A 20,821-nucleotide genomic window follows, 5' to 3' on the forward strand; every position below is an offset into this window, starting at 1 on the left:
TGGGCTGGGAAACAGCTCCTTGTCTCTCCCTTCCCACCCAGTGCTGAGGTGGAAGGGAATTCAGTCTGGGCTGAGATCAGGACGGTGCTGCCCCATCCCCTGGGGCCTCACCTCTCCATGCAGTGGGGGAATCATGAGCTCCAGACCTCAGCTTGAACCAAACCCATCCAGGAGGGGCTGTTCAGGGGTGAAACCAAACCAGAACCTCAACCCTGTGGCACGAGCAAGTGTGGGGAGTGACATGAGAAACCCTGGGATGATGTGCTGGGGCTGAGCCGTGGGAACACTAAGCAGGGGATCTACAAAACCAGCTGGAATATTCTGTTAATGGAGTTCAAATCCTCCTGGAACCACAAGGAACAGCTTTTCTTGCTACTTCACTCTCCCTCTGCACAGATTCCAGGCAGCTTCCAAAGAAGAAATTAGGAAGAAATTCCTCCCTGTGAGTGTGGGGAGGGGCTGGGATGGGATTCCCAGAGAAGCTGTGGCTGCCCCATCCCTGGGAGTGTCCAAGGCCAGGCTGGAGCCCCCTGGGACAGTGGGAGGTGTCCCTGCCCAGGGCAGGGGTGGCACTGGGTGACCTTCAAGGTCCCTCCATCCCAGCCCATTCCAGGGCTCCTGCCCATCCCTGGCAGCTCCAGCTCCGTCCCACCAGCAGCTCTGGGGGTCTCAGCCCCTCCTCAGCTCCAGCCCAGAGGCAGCTGAAAGACTTGGGGTTCAACTGGCACTGGGATGGATTTCAACTGGCAGGGACTGGGGTGAGGTGGGATATTGGGAAGGGATTGTTGGCTGGGAGGGTGGGGAGGGATGGGATGGGATTCCCAGAGAGACCTGAGAGCCCCTTCCAGGGCCTAAAGGGGCTCCAAGAGCTGGAGATGGACTAGGACAAGGAATGGAGTGACAGGACACAGGGAATGGCTTCCCACTGCCAGAGGGCAGGGAAAGGTGGGACATTGGGAAGGGATTCCTGGCTGTGAGGGTGGGGAGGGCTGGGCTGGGATTCCCAGAGGAGCTGTGGCTGCCCCATCCCTGGGAGTGTCCAAGGCCAGGCTGGAGCCCCCTGGGACAGTGGGAGGTGTCCCTGCCCATGGCAGGGGTGGCACTGGGTGGGTTTTGAGGTCCCTTCCAAGCCACCCCATCTCAGGGTTCCAGGAAGCCTCAGCACAGAGTTCCCCCCAAAGCTGAGTGGTGGCAGTGAGAGCCCAGGGCAGGCACAGCCTCTGGAGGTTGGGCTGCAGGAGGGGCAGTGCCAGGCCCTTGCAGGGGCACAGCAATGCTCCTCTGGACCAGTGGCACAGGGAACTGGACCCTCAGGATACCTTTTTGTTTGCCAGAGGACAGAGCTCTGGGTGCAAGCACAGATGGGGGGTGGTTTCTTTACCCAATTCAGAGCCACCTCCCCTCTTTGATCCAAAGGGAGGTGTTTGTGTTTCCTCTCTGGTTCCTCTTCCCCTCCCACCCTCCTCAGCCCCAGACTCTTTGCTCCCCTGAGAATCTGTTTAAAACAGGTTCTGTCCAGATTTTAGCCCAGCACTGAAACCATCCCAAGTGGTTTCACAAGCTGAGCTTTGCTGTCAAGGCTGCTTTGAATTGAGACAAGAAATCTCACCCTGACTTGAGAGCTGCAGAGCAGAGAGGGCAGGGCAGGGATCTCCTGTGTGGGGCTCCTGGAAAGGGCAGCCCTTGGGAGAAGGAGCTGAGAAAGAAAAGGGGCTCCTGCTTTGCTTTAAAGATCAAACAAGGCAATGGAACAGCCAAGGTCAGACTTTCCTCCCCATGGGATGAGCAGTTGGGCAGCTGTGGGAGAAGGAAAGAAGGGCTGGAGTAAAGCCCTTCCTGGAGGCAACGCTGGGCTGTGGGGGTGGAACTGCAGGACCCAGCAGAGCAGCTGCAGAAAAGTGGGTTCATTCTCCCAGAAAATGCTGCAGATTTGCTCAGAAGGTGTTGAGGTTGTTCCAACTCAGAGAGAATCACCTTGGGATGTGTCCAGGAAGCTCATCCCTCCCATGCCTGGTTCTGGCTGAGGGAATGTTGAGGCTGCATTTGTTGTGCTTCCCTCCTGCAGGTTCCAGCCCTGGGCTGGACTTGCTGTCCTTGCCCTGCTGGGAAAGCAGGTCATGGTTCCCTGGGAATTCCTGAAAAAAGGGAGCAGCCCCTGGGAAAAACTTGGGCTGTGCTGGGCCCACCTGCCCTGAGGAGCTGTGAGGGCAGCCCTGGGTCTCACACCAGCAACCAGAGGGGGCACCACGGCCTGGCCAGGCACACAGAGCCCAAAGAGTGGCACCAAGGTACCCCCCAAAGACTGGCACCAGCAGCAGGTGCTGTACCTGCAATCCAAGGGGTGCTCTAAACTACAGCTCAGCTCAGCCCTTGGTTTGCCAAGTCAGAGCCCACCCTGGGGGGGAAAGAAGAGGCACCTGCAGGGCCCTGGGCAAAGAACCTGCCCCAAGGATGAAAAGAGCAGTGCCAGGCTGGTGGGATGGCAGCTGGGAAGACAGAGGGGTGGTGGATCCAGGAAGGGGCTGTCAGGATTGGGGCTCACTCCCTGTCAGGGTGTCACAGGTTGGTGGTGTGGGAGCTGCTCCTCCTGTGCCACTCCAGCCCTGGTTTCTGCTCCTCCTGTGCCACTCCAGCCCTGGCAGCTGCCCCTCCTGTGCCATTCCAGCCCTGGCAGCTGTTCCTCCTGTGCCACTCCAGCCCTGGCACCTGCTCCTTCTGTGCCACTCCAGCCCTGGCAGCTGCTCCTCCTGTGCCACTCCAGCCCTGGCAGCTGCTCCTCCCTTGCACCCCAACCTCTGGTTCCAGCTCTCCATGCCCAGCTGGCAGGGCTGTGACAGGTTACACCCAGAGCTCTGGTTCCAGCTCTCCATGCCCAGCTGGCAGGGCTGTGACAGGTTGCACCCAGAGCTCTGGTTCCAGCTCTCCATGCCCAGCTGGCAGGGCTATGACAGGTGGCACCCAGAGCTCTGGTTCCAGCTCTCCATGCCCAGCTGGCAGGGCTGTGACAGGTGGCACTCGGAGCTCTGGTTCCAGCTCTCCATGCCCAGCTGGCAGGGCTGTGACAGGTGGCACCCAGAGCTCTGGTTCCACCTCTCCATACCCAGCTGGCAGGGCTGTGACAGGTGGCACCCAGAGCTCTCCAGCTCTCCATGCCCAGCTGGCAGGGCTGTGACAGGTGGCACCCAGAGCTCTCCAGCTCTCCATGCCCAGCTGGCAGGGCTGTGACAGGTGGCACCCAGAGCTCTCCAGCTCTCCATGCCCAGCTGGCAGGGCTGTGACAGGTGGCACCCAGAGCTCTCCAGCTCTCCATGCCCAGGTGGCAGGGCTATGACAGGTGGTACCCAGAGCTCTCCAGCTCTCCATGCCCAGGTGGCAGGGCTGTGACAGGTGGCACCCAGAGCTCTGGTTCCAGCTCTCCATGCCCAGCTGGCAGGGCTGTGACAGGTGGCACCCAGAGCTCTCCAGCTCTCCATGCCCAGCTGGCAGGGCTGTGACAGGTGGCACCCAGAGCTCTCCAGCTCTCCATGCCCAGCCGGCAGGGCTGTGACAGGTGGCACCCACAGCTCTGGGTTTCTCTGCTCTGGTCTCCATGGCCAAGCCCCCAGACCTGTAAGTGGCACTTTGGAAGAGCCCCAGAGAGGCTCAGCAGGCCCCTCATCCCAGCAGTGTCTCACAGACCTCGGGGGGCACAAAAGCCTCTGATTTTGGTGCCACCATCAGGGCCTTGCAGCAAACTCAGCCCTGTGTGGGCCCAGCAGGAGCTGTGAAGGCCATTCAGGAGCTCTGGTTTAACTCAGGGCTGTTTGTTAGAGCTGGAACTCCCCAGGGATGGGAGCAGGTAGGCTGGGCCAGGGCTTGGGGGGCACAAAGGAAAGGAAAACAGCCCCAGAGCTGCAATTATTTATTCCTAATTGGACACCGAGGAGCAAATGGTGCCTCACAACCCCCAGCGGGTTCAGTGACAGGCAGGAATGTGTTTCATTGGAGCAGCCACGCTGATGTGGGGCTGGGCACTGGTTAATGAGGAACATCCCAGGGCACAGCAGCAGAATGTGCCACCCTGGGACTGCCCGGGCTCCTCCCTGGAATTGGGAGCCTGGTTTGGAGATGAGGAATTTCAGCTGCCCTGGCTCCATCCTGGAATTGGGAGCCTGGTTTGGAGATGAGGAATTTCAGCTGCCCTGGCTCCTCCCTTGAATTGGGAGCCTGGTTTGGAGATGAGGAATTTCAGCTGCCCTGGCTCCTCCCTGGAATTGGGAGCCTGGTTTGGAGATGAGGAATTTCAGCTGCAATTGTCTGATTTCAGCATCACGAATAGAAACCTCCTCCCAAAACAAAGAACACAAACCAGGAGATAAAATTTCAAATCCCCCTGGTTTGAACTCCAGACATGGTCCCTTTTCAGACCTGAGAACAAAACCAGCTGTGCAGACCCCAAAGTCCCCCCAACACCCCTGTACCCGTTTGCTGATCCCTCCCCTGCAGACCCAGAGCTGCTCTTTAACCCCTCCTGTCGTCCCAGCTCGCAGAATTTTGGTGAGAGGCTGCAGAGCCTGAGAACAAACTTGTCACCTTTCCACACTCCCCACTGCACTGTGGTTTTCCATTAATAGCCATGGAAAAGTTAACCTAAACATGAGCTCTTTTTCCTGGAACTCACAGCTCCCAAGCCAAAAGCCTGGAGATGTGCTCAGGGCTGGGAGAGCAAAGCCAAGCTGGCCCTGAGCTGCTCCCGAGGCTGAGCCTGCCCAGCTCCTGAAGGGAACACCCCAGTCCAACCCCCATCCAGGGCACAGTTTATCCCAGAGGGAATTACAGAGCTGTGCCTGTGGCACTCATGTCAGGGGCCAAGGCAAACCCAGCAAACAGGGAGTGCAGGGGGGGATTATTTATTTTATTGGAAATTTTATTTTATTGGAAATTTTATTTTATTGGAAGTTGAAGTTGGAGAGCAGAAAGAAATTCTTTGCAGAGAGAGTGCTCAGGGATTGGAATGGGCTGCCCAGAGAGGGGGTGGATTCCCCATCCCTGGAGGGTTTGAACCTGAGCTTGGCCGTGGCACTGAGTGCCATGATCTGGTAAAGGGACTGGAGTTGGACCAAGGGTTGGACTTGATGATCTTGGAGATCTTTTCCAACCCAATCCATTCTGTGATTCTGTGGATGTGGCACTGAGGGAGAATCCACCACGTCTTGATCCAGCCCCACTGTGATCACCAGCCCAGGGCACAGAGTGCCAGAGTGATCCCAGTGGGGTTGGATCAAGGGTTGGATTTGATGATCTCAGAGGTCTCTTCCAACCCAACTGAGAAGAGCAACGAGGCTGGAGAAGGGACTGGAGCACAAGTGCTGTGGGGAGAAGCTGAGGGAGCTGGGGGTGTTCAGCCTGGAGAAGAGGAGGCTCAGAGGTGACCTCAGCACTGTCTGGAACTGCCTGAAGGGAAGTTGTGGCCAGGTGGGGGTTGGTCTCTTCTCCCAGGCACTCAGCAATAGGACAAGGGGGCACGATGGGCTCAAGCTCTGCCAGGGGAAATTGAAGTTGGAGAGCAGAAAGAAATTCTTTGCAGAGAGAGTGCTCAGAGATTGGAATGGGCTGCCCAGAGAGGGGGTGGATTCCCCATCCCTGGAGGGTTTGAACCTGAGCTTGGCCGTGGCACTGAGTGCCATGATCTGGTAAAGGGACTGGAGTTGGACCAAGGGTTGGACTTGATGATCTTGGAGGTCTGTTCCACCTCAATCCATCCTGTGATTCTGTGATTTTATGGATGTGGCACTGAGTGAGAATCCACCATGTCTTGATCCAACCCCACTGTGATCACCAGCCCAGGGCACGGAGTGCCCTGGGCTGGTGATCACAGTGGGGTTGGATCAAAGATTGGACATGATGATCCCAGAGGGCTTTTCCAGCCCAATCCATTCTCTGATTCTGTGATTATTTCTCACCCAGGAGTGGCAGGACAGTGTTCAGTGGGCAGCAATTCCCATTTCTTTGGCACTGCACAGGGTCGTTGTTCTGAGTCAGGTGAAGGAGCCACCAAGGTGTGTTCATCTCCCATGTGCCTCGTGGAAGGTCCTGCCCTGAATCCTGCCCTGTCTCCTCTGCCCAAAGACCAACTGCAGCCAGCAGGACCCTCCCCATGTCACTGATTTCTGGGGGCTGCCAGGCTTGCTCTGCCTCTCCTCTCCACAGGGATGTCCACCACGGCCCTCCTTGAGCTGTTCCACTTATTGCTGCCCAAACAACGTGCTCCGTTTTTCTTTTGCTTTTTTCTCTTTTCCTCGTGCTCAGTAAGTTGTGTCCTTCAGCCCCCACAAGACAGATCAGAGCCTGGTGGGAGGTGTGTCTTTGGTGTGTCCTTCAGCCTTTCTCTGGCTGCCTCTTTCCAGAAAGACAATGGGAGGAATGACCAGATCTTCCTGGAAATGACCCCCATCCCACAGCACAAAGGAGCCAAAAGCAGCTCCTGCAAAAGCCATCAGGCCTGTTGCTGACAGGCACCTGCCCACTCACCCCAGAGAGCCAGTCCTGGCTCTGGCACAGGCCAGAGGTGGAGACCGTGGAGCTCATTCCCACGCTCAGATTTGGCTGGATCATCTTGTTTCACTTTTTGGGAGGAGTTTGCTCTGGTTGTTTCCTTTGTAGCAGATTCCCAGCTGCTCCAGTCCTTCCCAGTGTGGTCAGTGATTTCCAGTAGGTTCCTCAGCTGCTCCAGTCCTTCCCAGTGTGGTCAGAGATGTCCAGTAGGTTCCTCAGCTGCTCCAGTCCTTCCCAGTGTGGTCAGAGATGTCCAGTAGGTTCCCAGCTGGCCCAGTCCTTCCCAGCATGGTCAGAGATTTCTCCAGTAGGTTCCCAGTCAGTCCAGTCCCTCCCAGCATGGTCAGAGATTTCTCCAGTAGGTTCCCAGCTGGTCCAGTTCTTCCCAGTGTGGTCAGAGATGTCCAGTAGGTTCCCAGCTGGCCCAGTCCTTCCCAGTGTGGTCAGACAGTTCCAGTAGGTTCCCAGCTGGTCCAGTCCTTCCCAGTATGGTCAGAGATTTCTCCAGTAGGTTCCCAGCTGGTCCATTCCTTCCCAGCATGGTCAGAGATGTCCAGTAGGTTCCCAGCTGGTCCAGTCCTTCCCAGTATGGTCAGAGGTGTCCAGTAGGTTCCCAGCTGGCCCAGTCCTTCCCAGTGTGGTCAGAGATTTCTCCAGTATGTTCCCAGCTGGCCCAGTCCTTCCCAGCATGGTCAGAGATGTCCAGTATGTTCCCAGCTGGTCCAGTCCTTCCCAGTGTGGTCAGAGGTGTCCAGTAGGTTCCCAGCTGGCCCAGTCCTTCCCAGCATGGTCAGAGATTTCTCCAGTAGGTTCCTCAGCTGGTCCAGTCCTTCCCAGTGTGGTCAGACACTTGCAGTAGGTTCCTCAGCTGGTCCAGTCCTTCCCAGTGTGGTCAGAGATGGCCAGTAGATTCCCAGCTGGTCTAGTCCTTCCCAGCATGGTCAGAGATTTCCAGTAGGTTCCCAGCTGGCCCAGTCCTTCCCAGAATGGTCAGAGATGTCCAGTAGGTTCCCAGTCAGTCCAGTCCTTCCCAGCATGGTCAGAGCCCCTCAGCTGGCAGAGCAGGGGGGTTGCTGGGGTTGTGGTGGGTCTGGAGGGCTGGGCACAGATGGGAAGGGCTGAGTAAACTCAGGATTGGAGGTTACAGCAGGAGGGTGAGTTGGCACAACCCCTGCACTGATGTACATACATGGGGCAGCTTTAGCCTCCAGCCAACAGGCCTGAACTGATGCTCTAAATAAGCTCTTAATTAATTCAGTTTACTTTCCTCTGTTCTTCCATGAGTGCAGCTTTTGGGTTGCTGAACAGAACAGGATCTTGTAAACACAAATATAAAGAATTGCATTAACATCTCAATAGACCAAACCCTATCAAGGCATCAAGGAAAGTTAAGTGGGTTTTCTGCTGCTTTTTTCCTGCTGAATTTAGGCAGGATGTTTGGCTGCAGTGTGGGAAACTGTCTCTGGTATAACTGGAGTCCAGTGACCATGTGGGAGGTTTCTTATCACCAGTTGTAAGTTTTTCATTTGGGGTAAATCCCCAAAACTCCTCTCTGGCTTCAGCAGAAAACACCATTTTGTACCACCCTGTTCCTGGGAATTAGAAAGTCCAATCCACCATGGCCAGACTCAACTGAAAACTCTGCTGTCCTGGTTTTCTGGTACTGGGAGCCAAGAGAAAACTCTGGATCTTGTTCCAAACATCCTCACCTTTCACAGACAGTTCAAGGTAAAGCAGAACACCCAGAGCTTTGGGTGCTGCCCCTGCAGTGACAGACCAGGTTAGCAGAACCCCGTGGGGTGGTGACCTCATCAGTGGAAGGTTTCCTCTTAATTCAGGAGAAAAGAGCTCAAGCCTCCAATTTAATATTTCTGGGGTGGCCAAGGTGGCAGGAGTGCCTGGGGAAGGCAGGTTTGTGGGCCAGGCTGAGCTCTAGGTCTGGCTTTAGTAATGAGATAGATGGGTCTGGGTTTGTTGGAGTGATATTTTATCATGAAATGAGGCAGCTTTGATGGTGGGTTGGTGAGTCACACACGGAGAGGGCTGGGAGTGAATTCACACACAGAGAGATAGCAGGGAATGAGTTCACACACCCAGAGATAGCAGGGAATGAGTTCACACACCCAGAGATAGCAGGGAATGAGTTCACACACCCAGAGAGATGGCAGGGGATGAGTTCACACACACAGAGATAGCAGGGAGTGAGTTCACACACACACAGATAGCAGGGAGTGAGTTCACAGACACAGAAATGTCAGGGAGTGAGTTCACACACCCAGAGATGGCAGGGAGTGAGTTCACACACCCAGAGATGGCAGGGAGTGAGTTCACACACAGAGAGATACCAGGGAATGAGTTCACAGACACAGAGATGGCAGGGAGTGAGTTCACACACCCAGAGATGGCAGGGGATGAGTTCCCACACCCAGAGATGGCAGGGAGTGAATTCACACCCAGAGATAGCAGGGAGTGAGTTCACACACACACAGATAGCAGGGAGAGTTCACACACCCAGAGATAGCAGGGAATGAGTTCACACACAGAGAGATGGCAGGGAGTGAATTCACACACCCAGAGATGGCAGGGAATGAGTTCACACACCCAGAGATAGCAGGGAGTGAGTTCACACACCCAGAGATAGCAGGGAGTGAGTTCACACACCCAGAGATGGCAGGGAGTGAGTTCCCACACCCAGAGATAGCAGGGAGTGAATTCACACCCAGAGATGGCAGGGAGTGAGTTCACACACCCAGAGATGGCAGGGAGTGAGTTCACACACCCAGAGATGGCAGGGAGTGAGTTCACACACCCAGAGATGGCAGGGAGTGAGTTCACACACCCAGAGATAGCAGGGAGTGAATTCACACACAGAGGTGGCAGGGAGTGAGTTCACACACCCAGAGAGATGGCAGGGGATGAGTTCACACACCCAGAGATAGCAGGGAGTGAATTCACACACCCAGAGATAGCAGGGAGTGAGTTCACACACCCAGAGGTGGCAGGGAGTGAGTTCCCACACCCAGAGATCGCTGGGAGTGACACACGGAGGTGTCCGAGAGTGAATTCACACATTCGATGGTGGCAGGGAGTGAGTTCACACACCCTGAGAAAGCAGGAAGTGAATTCACACACCCAGAGGTAGCAGAGGATGAATTCCCACACCCAGAGGTGGCAGGGAGTGAGTTCCCACACCCAGAGGTGGCAGGGAGTGAGTTCCCACACCCAGACACAGCCCGGGGTGAGCCCCTTGGGGCGGGGGCAGCGCTCCCTGGCAGTGCCAGGCACTCTCAGCCCAGGGGCTGCCCGACAAAGCCCAGGAGGGAGTTCACAGTTTCCTAGAGCTGTTTGCAGCCAGGCTGCTGTGCTGGGAAAGGCTCGGGTGTGCTGCAGGGGCAGTTGGAGCTCACAGAACCCTCCCAGGGTGCAGAACCACCTGGGAATTAACTGGGGGTTGCCCTGGCGGGGGTTGGAGCAGAGAAACCCCCTGCAGACCCTGGGGCAGGGGTTGGAGCAGAGAAACCCCCTGCAGACCCTGGGGCAGGGGTTGGAGCAGAGAAACCCCCTGCAGACCCTGGGGCAGGGGCTGGAGCAGAGAAACCCCCTGCAGACCCTGGGGCAGGGGTTGGAGCAGAGAAACCCCCTGCAGACCCTGGGGCAGGGTTTGGAGCAGCAAAACCCCCTGCAGACCCTGGGGCAGGGGTTGGAGCAGAGAAACCCCCTGCAGACCCTGGGGCAGGGGCTGGAGCAGAGAAACCCCCTGCAGACCCTGGGGCAGGGGTTGGAGCAGTGAAACCCCCTGCAGACCCTGGGGCAGGGGTTGGAGCACCAAAACCCCCTGCAGACCCTGGGGCAGGGGTTGGAGCACCAAAACCCCCTGCAGACCCTGGGGCAGGGGTTGGAGCAGAGAAACCCCCTGCAGACCCTGGGGCAGGGGTTGAAGCAGAGAAACCCCCTGCAGACCCCTCAGGCTGCCCCACCAGGGCTCATCCCAAGGAGGGGGAAGCAGGTGGGCATTATTCTCACTCTGGCCCTTCCCCAGGCACAAAGGGATGCACTTTTGGCCAGAGGTTTGCAAAGTGCCCTGGGCAAGGACCCCTTTCCCAAGAGGGGATCCACTCCAGGTGGGCTGTGGGTGGGTTTTCCCTGGAAACACAGGAGAGGAGCATGAGCTGCCCGTGCTGGTTGGCTCTGCAGACAGACAGGCAGACACACAGACAGACAGGCAGACACACAGACACACAGACACACAGACAGACAGGCAGACACACACACAGACAGGCAGACAGACAGACACACAGAGAGACACACAGACAGACAGGCAGACAGACACACAGACAGACACACAGACAGGCAGACAGACACACAGACAGACACACAGACAGACAGGCAGACAGACACACAGACAGACACACAGACAGACACACAGACAGACAGACAGACAGACAGACCCACAGACAGACAGACAGGCAGACAGACACACAGACAGACACACAGACAGACAGGCAGACACACAGACAGACAGACACACAGACAGGCAGACAGACAGGCAGACACACAGACAGACACACAGTCACACAGACAGACAGACAGGAAGACAGGCAGACACACAGGCAGACAGACAGGCAGACAGACAGGCAGACAGACACACACACACACACAGGCAGACAGACAGGCAGGCAGACACACAGACAGGCAGATACACAGACAGGCAGACAGACAGACAGGCAGATACACAGACAGGCAGATACACAGACAGGCAGACACACAGACAGACACACAGACAGACAGCTCCTGCCTCCCCCTCCCCATGGCTCAGAGCTGCTCTCAGCCCTTCTGGGACTCCCCACTCTGCTCCTCCTCCTCTCCCCCCTCATCACTTCCCACATCTGGGGGAGTTTCATGCCTGGACTGGGTTCAAACCACCCCCAGAATCCCCGGGAAGGGGATTTGCCTCCAGGACCTGAGTGAGTTTCTCCCATCGTGTGTGTGCTCTGCCCTTGTAGCAGCTGCAGTTTGGAAATCACCTCTTTGCAGGCACTGGTGGAACTCTCACATTTATTTAATATATTCAGTGGTTGCCTGTGACTCACTTGGCCAGTATTTCCTACAAGTTCTTGTGCATGGTCGAGTCAGAATCAGGTATCAAATCACAGGATGATTATTAAATTTCCTTTTTTTCTCTCTCTCTCTTTTCCTTCTTCTCTTTCTCTTCTCTGTATTTCTTTTTATTTCTCTCTCTTCCCTCTCATAACAACAGGGTAAACCAGGATATTGTTTATGGAAAGTCTGAATTACTAATGACCCATGCAAAGCAACATTAAGGCTCATATCTTTTCCAGGGCCTCTCTTTCAACCAGGCAAAAGAAGCCAGTCCCAGTGTTTTATGATCTTAAAATGTTGATATTTTTCCAGGTATTAATTCCAGCTTGATAGGAAACCAAAAGAAACAGAAACATTTTTCATCTTTGCTCCAGAAAATTGTGCTCCATCTTTGTCTGTTACAAAGAGATCTCCTGAGTGCCATGGAGAGTTTGTCACTGCTCTGGGTCCCACCTCCCTGTGCTAAATTCCCTCCTTGCTGTGCCCTGTGTGAGCCTGTCCCTGGAACCACAGAGAGCAGGGCTGGAATGGAACAAAGATCTCCTGAGTGCCATGGAGAGTTTGTCACTGCTCTGGGTCCCACCGCCCTGTGCTAAATTCCCTTTTTTCTGTGCCCTGTGTGAGCCTGTCCCTGGAACCACAGAAAGCAGGGCTGGAATGGAGCAAAGATCTCCTGAGTCCAGTGGAGAGTTTGTCACTGCTCTGGGTCCCACCTCCCTGTCCTAAATTCCCTCTTCACTGTGCCCTGTGTGAGCCTGTCCCTGGAACCACAGAAAGCAGGGCTGGAATGGAGCAAAGATCTCCTGAGTGCCATGGAGAGTTTGTCACTGCTCTGGGATCCAAATGGAGCAAAGATCTCCTGAGTGCCATGGAGAGCTTGTCACTGCTCTGGGATCCAAATGGAGCAAAGATCTCCTGAGTCCAGTGGAGAGCTTGTCACTGCTCTGGGATCCAAATGGAGCAAAGATCTCCTGAGTGCCATGGAGAGTTTGTCACTGCTCTGGGTCCCACCTCCCTGTCCTAAATTCCCTCTTCACTGTGCCCTGTGTGAGCCTGTCCCTGGAACCACAGAGAGCAGGGCTGGAATGGAGCCAAGATCTCCTGAGTCCAGAGGAGAGCTTGTCACTGCTCTGGGATCCAAATGGAGCCAAGATCTCCTGAGTGCCATGGAGAGTTTGTCACTGCTCTGGGTCCCACCTCCCTGTCCTAAATTCCCTTTTTGCTGTGCCCTGTGTGAGCCTGTCCCTGGAACCACAGAGGGCAGGGCTGGAATGGAGCAAAGATCTCCTGAGTCCAGAGGAGAGTTTGTCACTGCTCTGGGTCCCACCTCCCTGTCCTAAATTCCCTCTTCACTGTGCCCTGTGTGAGCCTGTCCCTGGAACCACAGAGAGCAGGACTGGAATGGAGCAAAGGCCAGAGCTTTGTCCTGGTTTGAGTCCTGCTGGGATGGGGCTCAGAGGGCTGGGCAGAGGGAAGGAAATCCGGTGGCATCCCAGGAGAAGGGTCCGTCCTCCCCGAGGCTGAGCCCCAGGATGGTCCGTGCAGGTCACACTGCAGAGCTCTGAGTGCTGCTCCATCCCCCTGGTGGTTGGCAGGCTCAGATAAAAGCAGGGAGAGAGGCAGGAGGGGGTGGGAAGTGGCTTGGCCAAGGCTGTGGAGCTCCAAGGAGATGCCACAGCTTGGCTGAGGGATCTGCTGCCCTGGGCACCTCTGCCCAGAGCCCTGGCCAGGCACAAATGCCCTCATGAACGCTCAGCACCCACCAGTCCAAGCTCCAACCCCAGCAGGGCCCTGTCCCCAGAGCTCCACACCCCACCCTGCTCTGCCAGCCCTGGAAATGCCCCTCAGGCAGATGGGAAGAACTAAAGGAAAAGTTTGGATGGGGTGTGCAACCCTGTGGTGTTCACAGGGCAGGGGCAGGATCAGAGGAGACACAGGACACAGAGGGCACAGAGGGCACAGAGGGCACAGAGGACACTCAGGGCCCATGTCCAAGTGTCCCTGGGCACAGACAGCCCCCATGCCCAAGTGTCCCTGGGCACACACAGCTCCCATGCCCAAGTGTCCCTGGGCACAGACAGCCCCCATGCCCAAGTGTCCCTGGGCACACACAGCTCCCATGCCCAAGTGTCCCTGGGCACAGACAGCCCCCATGCCCAAGTGTTCCTGGGCACAGACAGCCCCCATGCCCAAGTGTTCTTGGGCACACACAGCCCCCATGCCCAAGTGTCCCTGGGCACACACAGCCCCCCTGGCTCCTCACCCAGACCATTCTCCAGACCACACAGTGCTGGCCATGGAGCAGGTCAGTGGTGCTGATGGTTTATTTTCCTGCTGCAATTCATGTCCAAAGCCCAGCTGGGCCTCAGGGCTTCCTCTGGGTGAGGGCAGGTGGGAAACCCACTCTGGCCAATGTTTCAGAGAGAGCTGAGTCCTCTGGAGCCCCAGGGTTTCTGTTGGTGCTCACTCTCTGCTGGCACAACCTCTGCACCCTTGTGATCATGTTGCTGGGTACAAGGGGGTCAACATCCAGCTTTTTGGGTAAAGGAGTTTTCTCCTTCCTGGGCCTGCTTTGCATTTGCACCCAGGGCACCAGCAAACCATTTTCTGCCCCTCCTTCAAGGGCAAAGGAATTTGTTTCCTGGACATCCCCTCGTCATTCAGTCTGCCAGTTCCCCTCCCCAAGGAGCTGTTGGCTGCCCCCTCTCCCCTGGGGTTGTGCAGTTGCCAAAGTCCAGCTCAGTCCATCTGGACTGAGAACTTCCCTCTGGCATCGTCCCCCAGCTGGGTGAGAGGAATGTGAGTGAGGAAACACAAGAACTCCCTTGGTCTGGCGGCTCTCGTGGCAGGAGGAGGGAGCCTGGCAGTGTGTGTGCCCTCCACACCTGCTGGATGCCCTGCAGATGCCACTGCAGGAGGGCAGCACGTGTTGGCAGACAGGGCACTGCCAGCTCGGGCAGCACAGCCATGCCAGGAGCAAAGGAAATGGGAGGGGAGTGGGAATGGCACGTGGGGGCTGAGGGAAAGAGCAGAGCCAGGCTGGGGCAGGGGGAGAGGGGTGGAACTCTGGGCTTAGACCAGCACAGGGATGGGATGCTCCTGGCTGGGATTTAGGCAAATACTTTGGGACAGAGGGATGGGATGCTCCTGGCTGGGATTTAGGCAAATACTTTGGGACAGAGGGATGGGATGCTCCTGGCTGGAATTTAGGCAAATACTTTGGGACAGAGGGATGGGATGCTCTTGGTTGGAATTTTAAGCAAATACTTTGGGACAGGGGGATGGGATGCTCTTGGTTGGAATTTTAAGCAAATACTTTGGGACAGAGGGATGGGATGCTCTTGGTTGGAATTTTAAGCAAATACTTTGGGACAGAGGGATGGGATGCTCCTGGCTGGGATTTAGGCAAATACTTTGGGACAGAGGGATGGGATGCTCCGTGCTGGGATTTAGGCAAATACTTTGGGACAGAGGGATGGGATGCTCTTTGTTGGGATTTAGGCAAATACTTTGGGACAGAGGGATGGGATGCTCCGTGCTGGGATTTCAAGCAAATACTTTGGGACAGAGGAATGGGATGCTCCTGGCTGGGATTTCAAGCAAATACTTTGGGACAGAGGGATGGGATGCTCCTGGCTGGGATTTCAAGCAAATACTTTGGGACAGAGGGATGGGATGCTCCTGGCTGGGATTTCAAGCAAATACTTTGGGACAGAGGGATGGGATGCTCCTGGCTGGGATTTCAAGCAAATACTTTGGGACAGAGGGATGTGAAGTTCTTTGCTGGGATTTTAAACAAGTACTTTGGGACAGAGGGATGTGAAGCTCCTTGCTGGGATTTTAAACAAGTACTTTGGGACAGACCTGCTGAGTGAGGGCAAGGCTGAACCTGAGGCTGGCTGGGTCAGGTCTGGCTCTCAGGCTGTGCTCAGCCTCCAGACAGATGTGAACAGGTCTGAGCACTCAGCAAGGGCACTGCAGAATTAATCAGACTGGAAAAAGGAGCTCTCCTGTTGCAAACAAGCCTGTTCCTGGAGGAGGAGCCTCCCTGGCCATGGGTATGAGCTGTGCAGGTCGTGCCTGACTGCAAGGGCTGTGCCAACAGGGCAGCCACAGCTGGCACGGCCTGGGAGCCCCTTTGCCTGGTAATTCACGGCTTGTAGTCCCAGCCTGTTCTCCCCAATACCAATCAAATCCTTGCCCGTGCCCAGGATGCCCAGGATGTGCTTCCTTCCCCTTTGGAGCACGGCCTGGGCACTGCCAGGAGCATGAGATGGGTTTCAGTCCCCAAGCCCTGCCCCAGCCCCAACCCCAAGGATTTCTGAGCCTCTCTGCACCCTCCTGGATGCTCTCAGGGCAGTGCTCAGTCCCATTTGGACCAGCAGCTCCACAACCTCACCCTCAGAGCATCCCAGACAGAGCATCTCTCATAAAAAAAAACCTGCAAGTTTTCGTTCTCTGGCTGGGATTTCTGACTGCTGCTTTTTGTTCAGGTTTATTTTATTCCCATCATAAACAAAGCAAACAAAACGACTGCAAATGATGGCCTGGAATGACTGAAGTTGCATGGCAGGAGATGTGGCACAGGAACAAGGAAAACATTCTCATGGAGGGGTTTATTTCTGAGCAGAACTGGTTAATCTCAAGTTCAGACTTTCCTCACTCAGCAGGCCTGTCCCAAAGGATTCCCTTCAGAGCTCAGCAAAGTGCATTAAAAGGATGTTAAGGCAGAGAGAGGAGCCCAGAGATGGGTGGGGTGGGGTGGGGTGGGGTGTGCCCACTGCAGGCACTGCTCTGCCCCTCTGTGGGGCAGCACCAGAGGGGTGGGATGTGAGGAGGGTTCCTGCTCCCTCTGGCACTTCATTTGGTGTTGGCATTTTGTCCCGTGCAGGGGGTGGAGAACAGACAGTAATGGAGCTCAGCGTGGGCTCCCTTTCCCCTCGTGCTGTCAGGACCAGCCTGGCACGACAGGGCTTTGATGCTCAGGGAGGGGCATTCCCAGGGAGGGGCATCCTCAGGGATGGGGATGCCCAGGGATGGGGATCTCCAGGGAGGGGCATCCTCAGGGAGGGGCATCCTCAGGGATGGGGATCCCCAGGGAGGGGCATCCTCAGGGATGGGCATCCCCAAGGAGGGGCATCCTCAGGGATGGGAATCCCCAGGGAGGGGCATCCTCAGGGATGGGCATCCCCAAGGAGGGGCATCCTCAGGGATGGGAATCCCCAGGGAGGGGCATCCTCAGGGATGGGCATCCCCAAGGAGGGGCATCCTCAGGGATGGGAATCCCCAGGGAGGGGCATCCTCAGGGATGGGCATCCCCAAGGAGGGGCATCCTCAGGGAGGGGCATCTCCAAGAAGGGACATCCCCAGGGAGGGGCATCCTCAGGGAGGGGCATCCTCAGGGATGGGGATCCCCAGGGAGGGGCATCTCCAGGGAGGGGCATCCCCAGGGAAGGGCATCTTCAGGGAGGGGCATCCTCAGGGAGGGGCATCCCCAGGGAGGGGCATCCCCACGGTGTGTTCCTGCCCCTGGCAGGGGCTCTGCCCTGCCCCAGCCCCCCTGCTCAGGGACAGCCTGTGCTGCAGCCAGAGGTTGTTCCTGCTGCCAGAACACCGGGACTGAGCCTGGCAGAGTGGGCTCTGTGCCCACCTCCAGCTGGGTGCCATCCAAGGCGCTGGGAAATCCATCCCTGCTTTCCTTAAAGCCCCTTCTCCTGCCCAACCCAGGCTGAGCTCGGCTGGGGCTGCTCCTCAGCCCTCAGCAAGGAACCCAGAGCTGAACCAAAGCTCAGCAGATGTTTCTCCACGTTCAGGGAGCACGAGGAGCCTCTTGGCAGAGCTGCTGGAGAGGAGCTGTGTGTGTGTCTCTGTGCCAGCCCCTTCCATGCCAGCTCCTCTCAGCCCTGTCACATCCCCCTGATGCCCTTCATGCCCTTCTTGTCCTTACAGAGCTGGGCAGAGCATTGAAGTGATTGATGTTGTTGTCCCAACAAATCCAGTCCAGCCTGCAGGGGCTCAGTGCTCCACTTGGCATTTTTTCAGCAGGGAAAACATTTATTTTGGGAGGGGAAAGAGGCAAACAGAAAATAAGCACATGCTCACAAGTCCAAAAACTCAAGAATGGATTCAGAAATCCTCTGGTGCCTTTGGGGATGATTTCATATCGAAAGGAATGAATCCATGATAGAATAGTGCTGAGTCTGACATTCGAGTATTTACAGTGGGATCTTTTGCAGGTGGAACTGAGGAAGGGAAAAAAAGGAAAAAAAGCAGCTCAGAGGGCAAAGGTTTTGTTTAAAAATGTACAACAAACTGTAGCTTAGCACCAAAGAGCGAGAGAAGCAGTTTCTTGGCTCCTCACAAGCACTTGAGTCTCAAGACATCCTGATGAGGAATGGATGCATTTCAGGAAAAAATCCTTTGTTAGACAAACCTTCCCTTCTGCCTCGTTGGGAAAGGGTGGAGAGAGACCCAAAAGCCACGAGTTTGGAGGGAGGGAGGGGCACCAAGGGGGCAAAGCCCAGGGTTTGTGCTGGGGGAAAATCAAGGCTGAGGTGTGGGAAGAGGCAGGGACAGACCTTGGGCTGAGCAGGGACTGCAGCTCTGAAACAGCACCGGGGACAAGGGGGTGGCCCTGAGCTCCTGGAGGGCACCTTTGATTAGAGAGTAGGGCAGAGTTCTGCTCTGTGGTGGGCAGGCCCTGGCACAGGTGCCCAGAGAAGCTGTGGCTGCCCCATCCCTGGGAGTGTCGAAGGCCAGGCTGGAGCCCCCTGGGACAGTGGGAGGTGTCCCTGGGACAGTGGGAGGCGTCCCTGCCCAGGGCAGGGGTGGCACTGGGTGACCTCCAAGGTCCCTCCATCCCAGCCCATTCCAGGGCTCCTGCCCATCCCTGGCAGCTCCAGCTCCGTCCCACCAGCAGCTCTGGGGGTCTCAGCCCCTCCTCAGCTCCAGCCCAGAGGCAGCTGAAAGACTTGGGGTTCAACTGGCACTGGGATGGATTTCAACTGGCAGGGAGTGGGGTGAGGTGGGATATTGGGAAGGGATTCCTGGCTGTGAGGGTGGGGAGGGCTGGGCTGGAATTCCCAGAGGAGCTGTGGCTGCCCCATCCCTGGGAGTGCCCAAGGCCAGGCTGGAACCCCCTGGGACAGTGGGAGGTATCCCTGCCCATGGCAGGGGTGGCACTGGGTGGGCTTTGAGGTCCCTTCCAATTCAGCCCATGCCCTCACTCTGTGCTAAAGGCTCTTGCCAGCCCTGGCAGTGCCAGCAGGACCTGAGTGCCCAGGGCTGTGCTGGGAATGTCCTGGGGAGGAGCGTGGGGGCATTTCACCCTCCCCTGCCACAGCTGCCCTTGGGGTGCCACCTCCGGGTGCTCAGGGCAGGAATTGCTCTGACAGCCCCCAGGAGGAGTGAGGAGCAGGGGCAGAGGGGGCAGCTGTGGGTACAGAGGGCAGATCTGCAAATGTGGGCACAGAGGGCAGGTGTGGGCACAGGGGGCAGGTGTGGGCACAGGGAGAGATGTGGGCACAGAGAGCAGGTGTGGGCACAGGGGGCAGGTGTGGGCACAGGGCGCAAATGGGGGCACAGAGGGCAGGTGTGGGCACAGAGGGAGATGTGGGCACAGAGGGCAGGTGCGGGCACAGAGGGCAGGTGTGGGCACAGGGAGAGATGTGGGCACAGAGAGCAGGTGTGGACACAGGGGGCAGGTGTGGGCACAGGAGGCAGGTGTGGGCACAGAGGACAGATCAAAGCACAGACATCAGCTTTGGGCACAGAGGGAGATGTGGGCACAGAGGGCAGACGTAGGCACAGTGGAAAGATGTGGGCACAGTGGGAAGATGTGGGCACACAGGGCAGCTTTGGGCTCAGGGGCAGGTATGGGCACAGGGAAAGATGTGGGCACAGAGAGTAGGTGTGGGCACAGGAGCAGGTGTGGGCACAGGGGCAGGTGTGGGCACAGGGAGAGATGTGGGCACAGAGAGTAGGTGTGGGCACAGGAGCAGGTGTGGGCACAGGGGGCAGGTGTGGGCACAGGGGCAGGTGTGGGCACAGGGAAAGGTGTGGGCACAGAGAGTAGGTGTGGGCACAGGAGCAGGTGTGGGCACAGGGGGCAGGTGTGGGCACAGAGAGCAGGTGTGGGCACAGGGAAAGATGTGGGCACAGGGGCAGGTGTGGGCACAGGGAAAGATGTGGGCACAGGGAGAGATGTGGGCACAGAGAGCAGGTGTGGGCACAGGAGCAGGTGTGGGCACAGGGGGCAGGTGTGGGCACAGGGGCAGGTGTGGGCACAGAGAGCAGGTGTGGGCACAGGGGCAGGTGTGGGCACAGAGAGCAGGTGTGGGCACAGAGAGCAGGTGTGGGTGCAGGGGCAGGTGTGGGCACAGGGGCAGGTGTGGGCACAGCCCGGGGGTGTCTCTGCTGGCTGTGCCCCCTCAGGGGTAACTCTGCTCTCCCCTCTCTCCTCCCAGGGTCGCTGCATCAACTTCACCCGAGTGAAGAACAGCGAGGGCCCCCCCAAGTACCCCCTGAACAACTCGTACCCCCCCTCGGCCGCGCCCCCCGCCCCCATCTACACCCCCCCGCCCCCCGCCCCCATCTACACGCCCCCCCCCGCCCAGCTGCCCCACCCCCCACCCCCCCTCCCCCTCCTCCACCCTCCCCCCGCTGCCCCCCCCACCCCAGGCCCCCCCTCCCAACAGGGCCCCCCCTCCCTCCCGGCCTCCCCCCCGCCCCACAGTCTAGGGGGGCTCTCCCTGCCCCCCCCAGCAGAACTGTGCCCACCCACCCGGGCAGGGCGGGCAGGGGGCAGGGGGAGCAGGGGCACCCTCAGACTGGGTGACGAGGCATCTTTCTCCTTTAGTTTTCTGTTATTTTTCGACTCCCCTTGTGCATCAGTGGCACCAAACTATGGAGGCAAGAAAAGCCAAGAGACTGCAGGGGCAGGACACAGAACTTGAGTTTCATCCCACTCTTGGTGCCACCCCACTGTTGGTGCCACCCCACTGTTGATCCCATCCCATTGTTGGTCCCACCCCACTGTTGGTGCCACCCCACTCTTGGTGCCACCCCACTGTTGGTCCCATCCCACTGTTGGTGCCACCCCACTGTTGGTGCCACCTCAGTGTTGATCCCACCCCACTCTTGGTCCCACCCCACTGTCAGTCCCACCCCACTGTTGGTCCCACCCCAC

General features: G+C 57.3%; 1 protein-coding gene across 1 annotated transcript in view; it reads left to right on the forward strand.

Moving 5' to 3' along the window:
* Nucleotides 1-20,373, forward strand: part of ANTXR1 (ANTXR cell adhesion molecule 1) — a 134,785-nt gene extending 114,412 nt beyond the window's left edge. The window contains 2 exon segments of the mRNA XM_071579091.1: nucleotides 20,100-20,234; nucleotides 20,236-20,373. Coding sequence (XP_071435192.1) covers nucleotides 20,100-20,234; nucleotides 20,236-20,373 — 273 coding nt within the window.
* Nucleotides 20,374-20,821: the final 448 nt, after the last annotated feature.

Source organism: Pithys albifrons, chromosome 29 (genome assembly GCF_047495875.1).
Source record: "Pithys albifrons albifrons isolate INPA30051 chromosome 29, PitAlb_v1, whole genome shotgun sequence".
Lineage (NCBI taxonomy): Eukaryota > Metazoa > Chordata > Aves > Passeriformes > Thamnophilidae > Pithys > Pithys albifrons.